At 46.9% G+C, this 15,996-nt stretch overlaps 1 protein-coding gene across 1 annotated transcript in view; it reads left to right on the top strand.

The window, feature by feature from the left end:
- Positions 1-7,903, top strand: part of LOC120036908 (microtubule cross-linking factor 1-like) — a gene marked incomplete at its 3' end in the record, with an annotated part of 35,025 nt that extends 27,122 nt beyond the window's left edge. The window contains exons 2-4 of the mRNA XM_038983197.1: positions 4,723-5,058; positions 6,047-6,445; positions 7,121-7,903. Coding sequence (XP_038839125.1) covers positions 4,723-5,058; positions 6,047-6,445; positions 7,121-7,903 — 1,518 coding nt within the window. The remainder of the gene's footprint in view (positions 1-4,722; positions 5,059-6,046; positions 6,446-7,120) is intronic.
- Positions 7,904-15,996: the final 8,093 nt, after the last annotated feature.

Below are 15,996 nucleotides of genomic sequence, written 5' to 3'. Positions count from 1 at the left end.
TGCCCGTCTGCCCAACGGCGCCTGAACTGCCCGTCTGCCCAACGGCGCCTGAACTGCCCGTCTGCCCAACGCCGTCTGAACTGTCCGTCTGCCAAGCGCCGCATGAACTGCCCGTCTGTACTGAGTATTCAAAGCCGCCCGTCTGCCATGAGCCTGCAAAGCCGCCCGTCTGCCATGAGCCTTCAGAGCCGTCCGCCAGACAGGAGCCGCTAGAGCCTTCCGCCAGACAGGAGCCGCTAGAGCCTTCTGCCAGACAGGAGCAGCCAAAGCCTTCCGCCAGACAGGATCAGCCAGAGCCTTCCGCCAGACAGGATCAGCCAGAGCCTTCCGCCAGACAGGATCAGCCAGAGCCTTCCGCCAGACAGGATCAGCCAGAGCCTTCCGCCAGACAGGATCAGCCAGAGCCTTCCGCCAGACAGGATCAGCCAGAGCCTTCCGCCAGCCATGAGCAGCCAGATCCGTCAGCCAGCCATGAGCAGCCAGATCCGTCAGCCAGCCATGAGCAGCCAGATCCGTCAGCCAGCCATGAGCAGCCAGATCCGTCAGCCAGCCATGAGCCGTCCAGCCAGGATCCGCCAGAGCCGTCCAGCCAGGATCCGCCAGAGCCGTCCAGCCAGGATCCGCCAGAGCCAGCCAGCCAGGATCCGCCAGCCAGCCAGCCAGGATCCGCCATTCAGTCCGGTGCTGCCCCTCAGTCCGGTGCTGCCCCTCAGTCCGGTGCTGCCCCTCAGTCCGGTGCTGCCCCTCAGTCCGGTGCTGCCCCTCAGTCCGGTGCTGCCCCTCAGTCCGGTGCTGCCCCTTAGTCCGGTGCTGCCCCTTAATCCAGTGGGGTTAATGTGGAGGGTGGCCATTTGGAGGAGGCTACGAAAGCGGGTAGTGACTATGGTGGGGTGGGGACCACGACCAGTGCCAGAGCCGCCACCGTGGACAGACGCCCACCCAGACCCTCCCCTAGACTTTATGCTGGTGCGCCCGGAGTTCGCACCTTAAGGGGGGGGTTATGTCACGTTCCTGACCTATTGTTCCTTTTTCTTTTATTTATTTAGTTGGTCAGGGCGTGAGTTGGGGTGGGTTGTCTTTGTGTGTTTTGTCTAGTTTAGGGTGTGTGTATTGTTTAAGGGGTTTTTAGTATGTATGGGGTAGTGTTCAGTGTAGGTGTTTAGGAAAGTCTATGGTTGCCTGATTTGGTTCTCAATCAGAGACAGCTGTTTATTGTTGTCTCTGATTGGGAGCCATATTTAAGGCAGCCATAGGCTTTAGGTGTTTGTGGGTAATTGTCTATGTGTAGTGTTTGTGTCAGCACTATTTGTCTGTATAGCTTCACGGTCGTCAGTTTGTTATTTTGTTAGTTTGTGTATAGTTGTTCGTTTCTTGTTTTTTCTCTCTTCTAAAATAAAAGATGTATTTTGCACACGCTGCGCCTTGGTCCTCTATCTCACCCAAAGACGATCGTGACAGTAATGACCGTTAACATTCTGACATTGATATGTTTCACCTTGGTTACTTGTGTTGCACACTTTGGTAGTTATTAGTATTTATTAGTATTTATTAGTATTTATTTGTATTTATTAGTATCTATTAGTATCCACCAGTATATATTAGTAGTTACTAGTATTTGCTAGTATTCATTGGTATTTATTAGTACTTATTAGTATTTATTGACATGTATTGGTATTTATTAGTATTTATTGACCTTTATTAGTATTTATTGGTGTTTATTAGTATGCATTAGTATTTATTGTTATGTATTGGTATTTATTAGTATTTATTAGTATTTATTGGCCTTTATTAGTATTTATTGGTATTTATTGGTATTTATTAGCAGAAGTAGCAGCTACTCTTCCTGGGGAGCACGGAACTATGTTGTACATTCAGGGTTCCTCCTTACATCAACTCAATCAACATGTTACCTTCACTGATCTGGATGAACCCCCGAAACGTGGAAATATACTGTATTTTAACCATGTAGTTTTCTCAGTTAGTATAAGACGTTTTGGCAGCTGTATTTAGCCGACAAGGGCCGCCATTGCTTTTGCCTACTAGCCAAACTATAGACGGCTCGACATTTGCTAGCTAACACAGCTAGCTAACACAGCTAGCTAACACAGCTAGCTAACACAGCTAGCTAACACAGCTAGCTAACACACCTTTTACTGCAGTGGGCTAAATCAGTGTCACACAGGACGGGTCTTGTTAGTTTTTTAACAAATCTACTTTGACACAAGTATACACCTCAAACACATGGTTGTGTGAATAAAAACACACCTGTACCATGTCAGGTATACAAGGGAAATGTATTCAATTCTAAGTTTGCATTCCAATATTACACTTTATATACATCACAGAAGACAGAAATATAATGAAACCGTTTGACATAGAAACATTAGGATTTTCGGTGTAAAAAAAAAAAGTGTTTATTAATTTATGAAATGATGAAACTGTCACAGGCTCTGTGTTATCTGTGTTATTTGATTGTTGTTTCCTTGGTTACCTCTGGGTTCCCTTTTACCCTGTTTTCTACTTTCCAGGTTACCCTGATTATTACTTATTGGATTCACCTGTGTTTAATTACCTTCTCTGTTCACCTGGTTGCCTTGTTATTTATGTTCCTCAGTTGACCTGGATCTTCGCTTAGGTCTCGTGTTTTATTAGTGTGTTCTTGTGCTGTTGCCTTGTTTCTGTTAAGACTCTTAAGTAAAAGATTTGGATTTACCCTTATCTCTTTGTGCTGTGTTTCTCTGCGCCCGGGTTCGAGTTCGTACTAGCATTATCGTTACAGAAACATATAAATAACATTCCACCCGTGAGGCCACTAGAGGGCGCTTTGGTAATTTACATGCAGGAAATCCCCAAAATAAATAAATATATAAAAGCTAAATAAAACACTGTTCTGGCATTTAAGAAACATTTATTTAGCACGTTAACAGGTTCTTATTATCTCGTATTATTTCAGGATTAAAACAGTCCGGTAATATGCGTTGCTTTCTGCATGGACATGAAATGTGTGTAACGTTAGTAACCGAGATGTAACATGGCAACCGCATAATGTTGCCTGGGGGGTAATTACCCAAAACGTGTTATGATTTTCAAAATCGTACCTTTGATTTATAATATTAAATTAAATGTGCACATTTTCCACGTTTTGAATCATACAGTGTTCACGTTCATAACATTATCTACGTCATGATATTGAAACTTTACGGTTTTGTTTTCTGGGTGACAGAAGGCCTTTTCTGGAGCCTTTTTTGGGGGACTAAATGACATGTATGCTTCAGCCACCTGAGTTATGCTGGTATATACTGTAGAATATTGCTAAATAAATATCTGAGTCCAAGTTTTACCATTTCAGGCGAATCATAAATGTCTTATGAATGTAATCCTACGTCGCCGGCTATGTTACTTGTTATGACATTTATACAGATTCCTATGGGGCCGCTGTGTGGGAGCTGCAGGCGTGCTATAAAGTCAAACCCACATGCCATTTACAATCTCCCATGGCTTAGGGGAAGTACATGAAACTTCAAACCAAATCCCCAGTCTCCTCTCTACACCGGTATGTGTAGTTAAATAGCCTATCGGGGATAGCTAGTAGTGTATGTGAATCGTAGATGGCCGGCGAGATGGAAAGACTGAGGGTGTTGTGACCTCGTTACACCCGCCGGGGACAGACCTTGACTCACTCACTTCCTGGTCTCAGTTTATGTTGGGCAAACCACTTGGTTACAGCACCATAACATGGGAGTAAACACAGGACGGACGGGGGGCAACGTCTGTCTGTCTGTCTCTGTCTGTCTGTCTGTCTGTCTGTCTGTCTGTCTGTCTGTCTGTCTGTCTGTCTGTCTGTCTGTCTGTCTGTCTGTCCATCTGTCTCTCTGTCTCGCTCTCTGTCTGTCTGTCTGTCTGTCTGTCTGTCTGTCTGTCTGTCTGTCTGTCTGTCTGTCTGTCTGTCTGTCTGTCTGTCTGTCTGTCTGTCTCTCTGTCTGTCTGTCTGTCTCTCTGTCTGTCTGTCTGTCTGTCTGTCTGTCTGTCCATCTGTCTCTCTGTCTCGCTCTCTGTCTCTCTGTCTGTCTGCCTGCATGTCTGTCTTTCTGTCCGTCCGTCTTTCTCTCTGTCTCTCTGAACATGTAAACTTTAAACTCACTTCAAAGGTGTCCGCACCTGCTGTCTCGACCTCTGAATGCTCGGCTATGAAAAGCCAACTGACATTTACTCCTGAGGTGCTGACCTGTTGCATCCTCTACAACCACTGTGATTATTATTTGGACGTCTTGAAGAACGATCTGGCCTTAATGGCCATGTACTCTTAATCTCCACCTGGCACAGCCAGAAGAGGACTGGCCACCCCTCAGAGCCTGGTTCCTCTCTAGGTTTCTTCCTAGGTTCCTGCCTTTCTAGGGAGTATTTCCTAGCCACTGTGCTTCTACACCTGCATTGCTTGCTGTGTGGGGTTTTAGGCTGGGTTTCTGTACAGCACTTTGTGACATCAGCTGATGTAAAAAGGGGTTTATAAAATACATTTGATTGAATTTGATTGACAAGACCTGAGCAGGAAAACCTCCGGGCCCTTGATATTATATGTACATGTATTCTGTCAAAAAAAGGACAAAATATTTGAGGATTAAAACTGTGTAAATCATTGTCCCCACCTTGTCCTAGTTATCGTATCCATCAGTGTGCAGTATGTCCTCTATAATGTTTGTGATTTCTCCTTCCTTCTCACAGACCGCTTTACGGCGGAGAGGGAGCAGGGAAACGTTTAAGGACAAGAAGTATCCGAACCAGGACGACAGTGCAGATCTCAGGTGCCAGCTGCAATTCTCTAAGGAAGAATCCACCCTCATGCGTAAGAAGATGGCCAAGCTGGGGAGGGAGAAGGAAGAGCTAGAGCAGGAGATCCAACAGTACAAGTCAGTCTACGGGGACGTGGACAGCCCTCTACCCCTGGCAGAGCTTGCAGGTGGTGGGCCCCACAGCACCAGGGAGGCCGAGCTACGGCTCCGACTCAAACTGGTGGAGGAAGAGGCGAATATTCTGGGGAGGAAGATTGTTGAACTAGAGGTAGGTGCCCTGACTATTTTACCTTTGGCTGTGTCCCGCAATGTCACATTTTTCCACTACTATAGACCAGAGCCCTATGTACTACTATAGACCAGGGCCCTATATACTACTATAGACCAGGGCCCTATGTACTACTATAGACCAGGGCCCTATGTACTACTATAGACCAGGGCCCTATGTACCACTATAGACCAGGGCCCTATGTACTACTATAGACCAGAGCCCTATGTACTACTATAGACCAGGGCCCTATGTATTACTATAGACCAGAGCCCTATGTACTACTATAGACCAGGGCCCTATATACTACTATAGACCAGGGCCCTATGTACTACTATAGACCAGGGCCCTATGTACTACTATAGACCAGGACCATATGTACTACTATAGACCAGGGCCATATATACTACTATAGACCAGGGCCCTATATACTACTATAGACCAGGGCCCTATGTACTACTATAGACCAGGGCCCTATGTACCACTATAGACCAGAGCCCTATGTACTACTATAGACCAGGGCCCTATATACTACTATAGACCAGGGCCCTGTGCACTACTGTAGACCAGGGCCCTATGTACTACTATAGACCAGGACCATATGTACTACTATAGACCAGGGCCCTGTGCACTACTGTAGACCAGGGCCCTATGTACTACTATAGACCAGGGACCTATATACTACTATAGACCAGGGCCCTGTGCACTACTGTAGACCAGGGCCCTATGTACCACTATAGACCAGGACCATATGTACTACTATAGACCAGGGCCCAATGCACTACTATAGACCAGGGAACTATGCACCACTATAGACCAGGGCCCTATGCACTACTTTTGACCAGGGCCCAGTAGGGTGTAAAGCAGTGAACTACATAGTAAATAGGAGACCATTTCGAAAACAAACTTTGTCATCATTTTTATCTTCGTATATAGGAAAGAAAATAATGTCCTAAATAAAGCATGACATAGTGATCATTATTATCAGGTGGAGAACCGAGGCCTGAGGGCTGAGAACGAGGACATCCGCTGCCAGTACGAGAGGGACTGTTTCGGCCGGGAGCCCTTCAGCAGCATGCCCTCCTCCCCGTACGGCGGAGACGCTCTGGAGTCAGCCGGGGAGCTGCGGCGCCACCTACAGTTCGTAGAGGAAGAGGCAGAACTTCTCCGGCGGTCCATCTCGGAGATCGAGGACCACAACAAGCAGCTGACCTCCGAACTGAACCGCTTCAAGTTCGGCCCGAGAGACGAGGAGGTCGATGTCGGAGTGATGCTGATGAAGACCGGTAACGGGGGTAACGGTGGCGGCGGGGGCAACGGGAGCGGTGTGGTGATGATGGAGGAGCTGAAAGCAGCCAGGAAGCAGATCAACGAGCTCAGCGGGAAGGTGTGTTGTATGATGTACTACAGTACCCATAATGCTCTGTGTATGATGTACTACAGTACCCATAATGCTCTGTTTATCACTCACAGGAGTAACAACGATGCTCTGTGCATTGTATCCGGCTGTTATCTTTGTAAAGATCTTTTGTCTTAAGATGTTCCTGAAGCTAACATAATGGTGTCTTCTCTCTGAAGCTAACATAATGGTGTCTTCTCTCTGAAGCTAACATAATGGTGTCTTGACTCTGAAGCTAACATAATGGTGTCTTCTCTCTGAAGCTAACATAATGGTTTCTTCTCTCTGAAGCTAACATAATGGTGTCTTCTCTCTGAAGCTAACATAATGGTGTCTTCTCTCTGAAGCTAACATAATGTTGTCTTCTCTCTGAAGCTAACATAATGGTGTCTTCTCTCTGAAGCTAACATAATGGTGTCTTCTCTCTGAAGCTAACATAATGGTGTCTTCTCTCTGAAGCTAACATAATGGTGTCTTCTCTCTGAAGCTAACATAATGGTGTCTTGTCTCTGAAGCTAACATAATGGTGTCTTCTCTCTGAAGCTAACATAATGGTGTCTTCTCTCTGAAGCTAACATAATGGTGTCTTCTCTCTGAAGCTAACATAATGGTGTCTTCTCTCTGAAGCTAACATAATGGTGTCTTGTCTCCTTACCCATCCAGGTGATGAAGCTGCAGTATGAGAACAGAGTCCTGATGTCCAACGTTCAGCGCTGTGACCTGGCCCAACACCTGGGCCTCCGCACCAGCTCCCCACGGGACAGCGATGCAGACAGCGACACCGGCCACCGTGACGCCGCAGAGGAGGAAGAGACTGGGAGGCTCCTCCTTCTACACCCCAAGAGGGAGGGGCCTGTCGGTGGCGAAAGCGACTCGGAGGACCTGTTCGAGAAGACGACCACGACCTCTGGTTTCGGAAGTCACAAGCCCTCGGACGAGATCAGCGGGCTCAGCGCCACGGAACTAGCCAACCTAAGACGAGAAGACCGTGAGACGTTCATGAACGTCAAACGAGAAGCAGAGCGTCTTGGGAAGACCGTAGACCGTCTCATTACCGACACGGACAGTCTGATCTACGAGGGAAAGATTATAGTAACAGGAGGGGACAGTCTCTGCATAGAGGGGTTGAGAGCACACAGGGGGGAGGGAAGCGGAGAGGACATGGGGGACACCACCACACTCCCCGAGTCCCTACAAGACTCCCAGGTCCTGGACACTATCAACACCCGGATGAAGGCCTTCAGGACAGAGCTCCATATCTTCATGGAGAAGGTGGATCACCTGGGAGACGGGCTAAGGGAGAGGGGAGGGGACCAGGATAGGAGGGATGACCTGTCGCCCATGCCCAACCTTACAGAGTCTAGCAGCTTCCTGTCAGGGGTCACCTCCATGTCCCGAGACTCGCCCATCAGCACCCTGGGACGCGACCTGGTCACAGATTTCCAGGTAAGGAAGACAGGATGGGACACTCATGTGACCTCTGACCTGTATCTGTCTCTATCCAGGGGTACGGCCGAAACGGCACCCTATTCCCTATCTAGTGCACTACTTTTGACCAGAACCATATGGCACCATATTCCCTATCTATTGCACTACTTTTGACCAGATCCATATGGCACCATATTCCCTATCTATTGCACTACTTTTGACCAGATCCATATGGCTTACTTTACTTGGCTTAAGCCCTTGTCTCATATAAGGAACACAGGCCTTTGACGGCTGTCCTTATATATAGAGCCCTATGGAACCTGGTCAACAGTCCCTATATAGAACCCTATGGAACATGGTTAACAGTCCCTATATAGAGCCCTATGGAACCTGGTCAACAGTCCCTATATAGAGCCCTATGGAACCTGGTTAACAGTCCCTATATAGAGCCATATGGAACCTGGTTAACAGTCCCTATATAGAGCCCTATGGAACCTGGTCAACAGTCCCTATATAGAGCCCCATGGAACCTGGTTAACAGTCCCTATATAGAGCCCTATGGAACCTGGTCAACAGTCCCTATATAGAGCCCTATGGAACCTGGTTAACAGTCCCTATATAGAGCCATATGGAACCTGGTTAACAGTCCCTATATAGAGCCCTATGGAACCTGGTCAACAGTCCCTATATAGAGCCCCATGGAACCTGGTTAACAGTCCCTATATAGAGCCCTATGGAACCTGGTCAACAGTCCCTATATAGAGCCCAATGGAACCTGGTTAACAGTCCCTATATAGAGCCCTATGGAACCTGGTCAACAGTCCCTATATAGAGCCCTATGGAACCTGGTTAACAGTCCCAATATATAGCCCTATGGAACCTGGTTAACAGTCCCTATATAGAGCCCTATGGAACCTGGTTAACAGTCCCTATATAGAGCCTTATGGAACCTGGTCAACAGTCCCTATATAGAGCCCCATGGAACCTGGTTAACAGTCCCTATATATAGCCCTATGGAACCTAGTCAACAGTCCCTATATAGAGCCCTATGGAGCCTGGTCAACAGTCCCTATATAGAGCCCTATGGAACCTGGTCAACAGTCCCTATATAGAGCCCTATGGAACCTGGTCAACAGTCCCTATATAGAGCCCTATGGAACCTGGTTAACAGTCCCTATATAGAGCCATATGGAACCTGGTTAACAGTCCCTATATAGAGCCATATGGAACCTGGTTAACAGTCCCTATATAGAGCCCTACGGAACCTGGTCAACAGTCCCTATATAGAGCCCTACGGAACCTGGTCAACAGTCCCTATATAGAGCCCTACGGAACCTGGTCAACAGTCCCTATATAGAGCCCTACGGAACCTGGTTAACAGTCCCTATATAGAGCCCTACGGAACCTGGTTAACAGTCCCTATATAGAGCCCTACGGAACCTGGTTAACAGTCCCTATATAGAGCCCTACGGAACCTGGTTAACAGTCCCTATATAGAGCCCTACGGAACCTGGTTAACAGTCCCTATATAGAGCCCTACGGAACCTGGTTAACAGTCCCTATATAGAGCCCTACGGAACCTGGTTAACAGTCCCTATATAGAGCCCTACGGAACCTGGTTAACAGTCCCTATATAGAGCCCTATGGAACCTGGTCAACAGTCCCTATATAGAGCCCTATGGAACCTGGTCAACAGTCCCTATATAGAGCCCTATGGAACCTGGTTAACAGTCCCTATATAGAGCTCTATGGAACCTGGTTAACAGTCCCTATATAGAGCCCTATGGAACCTAGTCAACATACCCTATATAGAGCCCTATGGAACCTGGTCAACAGTCCCTATATAGAGCCCTATGGAACCTGGTTAACAGTCCCTATATAGAGCTCTATGGAACCTGGTTAACAGTCCCTATATAGAGCCCTATGGAACCTGGTCAACAGTCCCTATATAGAGCCCTATGGAACCTGGTCAACAGTCCCTATATAGAGCCCTATGGAACCTGGTCAACAGTCCCTATATAGAGCCCTATGGAACCTGGTCAACAGTCCCTATATAGAGCCCTATGGAACCTGGTTAACAGTCCCTATATAGAGCTCTATGGAACCTGGTTAACAGTCCCTATATAGAGCCCTATGGAACCTAGTCAACATACCCTATATAGAGCCCTATGGAACCTGGTCAACAGTCCCTATATAGAGCCCTATGGAACCTGGTTAACAGTCCATATATAGAGCCCTACGGAACCTGGTTAACAGTCCCTATATAGAGCCCTACGGAACCTGGTTAACAGTCCCTATATAGAGCCCTACGGAACCTGGTCAACAGTCCCTATATAGAGCCCTACGGAACCTGGTTAACAGTCCCTATATAGAGCCCTACGGAACCTGGTTAACAGTCCCTATATAGAGCCCTACGGAACCTGGTTAACAGTCCCTATATAGAGCCCTACGGAACCTGGTTAACAGTCCCTATATAGAGCCCTACGGAACCTGGTTAACAGTCCCTATATAGAGCCCTATGGAACCTGGTCAACAGTCCCTATATAGAGCCCTATGGAACCTGGTCAACAGTCCCTATATAGAGCCCTATGGAACCTGGTTAACAGTCCCTATATAGAGCTCTATGGAACCTGGTTAACAGTCCCTATATAGAGCCCTATGGAACCTAGTCAACAGTCCCTATATAGAGCCCTATGGAACCTGGTTAACAGTCCCTATATAGAGCTCTATGGAACCTGGTTAACAGTCCCTATATAGAGCCCTATGGAACCTGGTCAACAGTCCCTATATAGAGCCCTATGGAACCTGGTCAACAGTCCCTATATAGAGCCCTATGGAACCTGGTCAACAGTCCCTATATAGAGCCCTATGGAACCTGGTTAACAGTCCCTATATAGAGCTCTATGGAACCTGGTTAACAGTCCCTATATAGAGCCCTATGGAACTTAGTCAACATACCCTATATAGAGCCCTATGGAACCTGGTCAACAGTCCCTATATAGAGCCCTATGGAACCTGGTTAACAGTCCCTATATAGAGCCCTATGGAACCTGGTTAACAGTCCCTATATAGAGCCCTATGGAACCTGGTTAACAGTCCCTATATAGAGCCCTATGGAACCTGGTTAACAGTCCCTATATAGAGCCCTATGGAACCTGGTTAACAGTCCCTATATAGAGCCCTATGGAACCTGGTCAACAGTCCCTATATAGAGCCCCATGGAACCTGGTTAACAGTCCCTATATAGAGCCCTATGGAACCTGGTCAACAGTCCCTATATAGAGCCCTATGGAACCTGGTTAACAGTCCCAATATATAGCCCTATGGAACCTGGTTAACAGTCCCTATATAGAGCCCTATGGAACCTGGTTAACAGTCCCTATATAGAGCCCTATGGAACCTGGTCAACAGTCCCTATATAGAGCCCCATGGAACCTGGTTAACAGTCCCTATATATAGCCCTATGGAACCTAGTCAACAGTCCCTATATAGAGCCCTATGGAGCCTGGTCAACAGTCCCTATATAGAGCCCTATGGAACCTGGTCAACAGTCCCTATATAGAGCCCTATGGAACCTGGTTAACAGTCCCTATATAGAGCCCTATGGAACCTGGTCAACAGTCCCTATATAGAGCCCTATGGAACCTGGTCAACAGTCCCTATATAGAGCCCTATGGAACCTGGTCAACAGTCCCTATATAGAGCCCTACGGAACCTGGTTAACAGTCCCTATATAGAGCCCTACGGAACCTGGTTAACAGTCCCTATATAGAGCCCTACGGAACCTGGTTAACAGTCCCTATATAGAGCCCTACGGAACCTGGTTAACAGTCCCTATATAGAGCCCTACGGAACCTGGTTAACAGTCCCTATATAGAGCCCTACGGAACCTGGTTAACAGTCCCTATATAGAGCCCTACGGAACCTGGTTAACAGTCCCTATATAGAGCCCTACGGAACCTGGTTAACAGTCCCTATATAGAGCCCTATGTAACCTGGTCAACAGTCCCTATATAGAGCCCTATGGAACCTGGTCAACAGTCCCTATATAGAGCCCTATGGAACCTGGTTAACAGTCCCTATATAGAGCTCTATGGAACCTGGTTAACAGTCCCTATATAGAGCCCTATGGAACCTAGTCAACATACCCTATATAGAGCCCTATGGAACCTGGTCAACAGTCCCTATATAGAGCCCTATGGAACCTGGTTAACAGTCCCTATATAGAGCCCTACGGAACCTGGTTAACAGTCCCTATATAGAGCCCTACAGAACCTGGTTAACAGTCCCTATATAGAGCCCTATGGAACCTGGTTAACAGTCCCTATATAGAGCCCTATGGAACCTGGTTAACATTCCCTATATAGAGCCCTATGGAACCTGGTTAACAGTCCCTATATAGAGCCCTATGGAACCTGGTCAACAGTCCCTATATAGAGCCCTATGGAACCTGGTCAACAGTCCCTATATAGAGCCCTATGTAACCTGGTCAACAGTCCCTATATAGAGCCCTATGGAACCTGGTCAACAGTCCCTATATAGAGCCCTATGGAACCTGGTTAACAGTCCCTATATAGAGCTCTATGGAACCTGGTTAACAGTCCCTATATAGAGCCCTATGGAACCTAGTCAACATACCCTATATAGAGCCCTATGGAACCTGGTCAACAGTCCCTATATAGAGCCCTATGGAACCTGGTTAACAGTCCCTATATAGAGCCCTACGGAACCTGGTTAACAGTCCCTATATAGAGCCCTACAGAACCTGGTTAACAGTCCCTATATAGAGCCCTATGGAACCTGGTTAACAGTCCCTATATAGAGCCCTATGGAACCTGGTTAACATTCCCTATATAGAGCCCTATGGAACCTGGTTAACAGTCCCTATATAGAGCCCTATGGAACCTGGTCAACAGTCCCTATATAGAGCCCTATGGAACCTGGTCAACAGTCCCTATATAGAGCCCTATGGAACCTGGTCAACAGTCCCTATATAGAGCCCTATGGAACCTGGTCAACAGTCCCTATATAGAGCCCTATGGAACCTGGTTAACAGTCCCTATATAGAGCTCTATGGAACCTGGTTAACAGTCCCTATATAGAGCCCTATGGAACCTGGTCAACAGTCCCTATATAGAGCCCTATGGAGCCTTGTCAACAGTCCCTATATAGAGCCCTATGGAACCTGGTCAACAGTCCCTATATAGAGCCCTATGGAACCTGGTCAACAGTCCCTATATAGAGCCCTATGGAACCTGGTTAACAGTCCCTATATAGAGCTCTATGGAACCTGGTTAACAGTCCCTATATAGAGCCCTATGGAACATGGTTAACAGTCCCTATATAGAGCCCTATGGAACCTGGTCAACAGTCCCTATATAGAGCTCTATGGAACCTGGTTAACAGTCCCTATATAGAGCCCTATGGAACCTGGTTAACAGTCCCTATATAGAGCTCTATGGAACCTAGTTAACAGTCCCTATATAGAGCTCTATGGAACCTGGTTAACAGTCCCTATATAGAGCTCTATGGAACCTAGTTAACAGTCCCTATATAGAGCCCTATGGAACCTGGTCAACAGTCCCTATATAGAGCCCTATGGAACCTAGTCAACAGTCCCTATATAGAGCCCTATGGAACCTGGTCAACAGTCCCTATATAGAGCCCCATGGAACCTGGTCAACAGTCCCTATATAGAGCCCTATGGAACCTGGTTAACAGTCCCTATATAGAGCCCTATGGAACCTGGTCAACAGTCCCTATATAGAGCCCTATGGAACCTGGTTAACAGTCCCTATATAGAGCCCTATGGAACCTGGTCAACAGTCCCTATATAGAGCCCTATGGAACCTGGTCAACAGTCCCTATATAGAGCCCTATGGAACCTGGTTAACAGTCCCTATATAGAGCCCTATGGAACCTGGTCAACAGTCCCTATATAGAGCCCTATGGAACCTGGTCAACAGTCCCTATATAGAGCCCTATAGCACCTGGCCAACAGTCCCTATATAGAGCCCTATGGAACCTGGTTAACAGTCCCTATATAGAGCCCTATGGAACCTGGTTAACAGTCCCTATATAGAGCCCTATGGAACCTGGTTAACAGTCCCTATATAGAGCCCTATGGAACCTGGTTAACAGTCCCTATATAGAGCCCTATGGAACCTGGTCAACAGTCCCTATATAGAGCCCTATGGAACCTGGTCAACAGTCCCTATATAGAGCCCTATGGAACCTGGTTAACAGTCCCTATATAGAGCCCTATGGAACCTGGTCAACAGTCCCTATATAGAGCCCTATGGAACCTGGTCAACAGTCCCTATATAGAGCCCTATGGAACCTGGTCAACAGTCCCTATATAGAGCCCTATGGAACCTGGTCAACAGTCCCTATATAGAGCCCCATGGAACCTGGTCAACAGTCCCTATATAGAGCCCTACGGAACCTGGTCAACAGTCCCTATATAGAGCCCTATGGAACCTGGTTAACAGTCCCTATATAGAGCCCTATGGAACCTGGTTAACAGTCCCTATATAGAGCTCTATGGAACCTGGTTAACAGTCCCTATATAGAGCCCTATGGAACCTGGTCAACAGTCCCTATATAGAGCCCTATGGAACCTGGTTAACAGTCCCTATATAGAGCCCTATGGAACCTGGTTAACAGTCCCTATATAGAGCCCTATGGAACCTGGTCAACAGTAGGAATAATGTGCCATTTGGGTTGTAACTCAGCCCCCATACATGTCTGTACTGTATGTTATGCTGTCTCCCCGCTACATCTGGACATCAACCCCCTGGCTGCTTCCTTATCGGCTCAAGTATCAATAAGTATCAGTAAGACTAATTATAAAGTCAGTTAGATGTTATAATGGAAAACATTACGGTAATAAAGAGCGGTTGAGATGTATTAATGACCGGGACATTTAAAAAATAGGGGGGTTATTTTGCAAAGCGTGAATAACTATTAGACATAAAACATGCTCACTGGATTCCTTCTGAGGCATTATGACACCAGATAATTAAAAGAGCAATACAAAGAAAGACTGAAGTAATGACAATGTCTTGTCAAAGAGGACAACGGGACTTTAAACTGAGGAATATGGTTCATATGCAAAGTCATGTTTAACCAAGGAGTCAGATAGACAGTCCAGGGTCATGTTTAACCAAGGAGCCAGATAGACAGTCCAGGGTCATGTTTAACCAAGGAGTCAGACAGTCCAGGGTCATGTTTAACCAAGGAGTCAGATAGACAGTCCAGGGTCATGTTTAACCAAGGAGTCAGATAGACAGTCCAGGGTTATGTTTAACCAAGGAGTCAGATCGACAGTCCAGGATCATGTTTAACCAAGGAGTCAGATAGACAGTCCAGGGTTATGTTTAACCAAGGAGTCAGATAGACAGTCCAGGGTCATGTTTAACCAAGGAGTCAGATAGACAGTCCAGGGTTATGTTTAACCAAGGAGTCAGATCGACAGTCCAGGATCATGTTTAACCAAGGAGTCAGATAGACAGTCCAGGGTTATGTTTAACCAAGGAGTCAGATAGACAGTCCAGGGTCATGTTTAACCAAGGAGTCAGATAGACAGTCCAGGGTTATGTTTAACCAAGGAGTCAGATAGACAGTCCAGGGTCATGTTTAACCAAGGAGTCAGATAGACAGTCCAGGGTCATGTTTAACCAAGGGGACAGATAGACAGTCCAGGGTCATGTTTAACCAAGGAGCCAGATAGACAGTCCAGGGTCATGTTTAACCAAGGAGCCACATAGACAGTCCAGGGTCATGTTTAACCAAAGAGTGAGATAGACAGTCCAGGGTCATGTTTAACCAAGGAGCCAGATAGACAGTCCAGGGTCATGTTTAACCAAGGAGCCACATAGACAGTCCAGGGTCATGTTTAACCAAGGAGCCACATAGACAGTCCAGGATCATGTTTAACCAAGGAGCCACATAGACAGTCCAGGGTCATGTTTAACCAAGGAGTCAGATAGACAGTCCAGGGTCATGTTTAACCAAGGAGTCAGATAGACAGTCCAGGGTTATGTTCAACCAAGGAGTCAGATCGACAGTCCAGGATCATGTTTAACCAAGGAGTCAGATAGACAGTCCAG

This window comes from Salvelinus namaycush, unplaced genomic scaffold, assembly GCF_016432855.1.
Source record: "Salvelinus namaycush isolate Seneca unplaced genomic scaffold, SaNama_1.0 Scaffold1512, whole genome shotgun sequence".
NCBI classification, from domain to species: Eukaryota; Metazoa; Chordata; class Actinopteri; order Salmoniformes; family Salmonidae; genus Salvelinus; species Salvelinus namaycush.
This window is presented reverse-complemented; position numbering and strand designations above follow the sequence as displayed.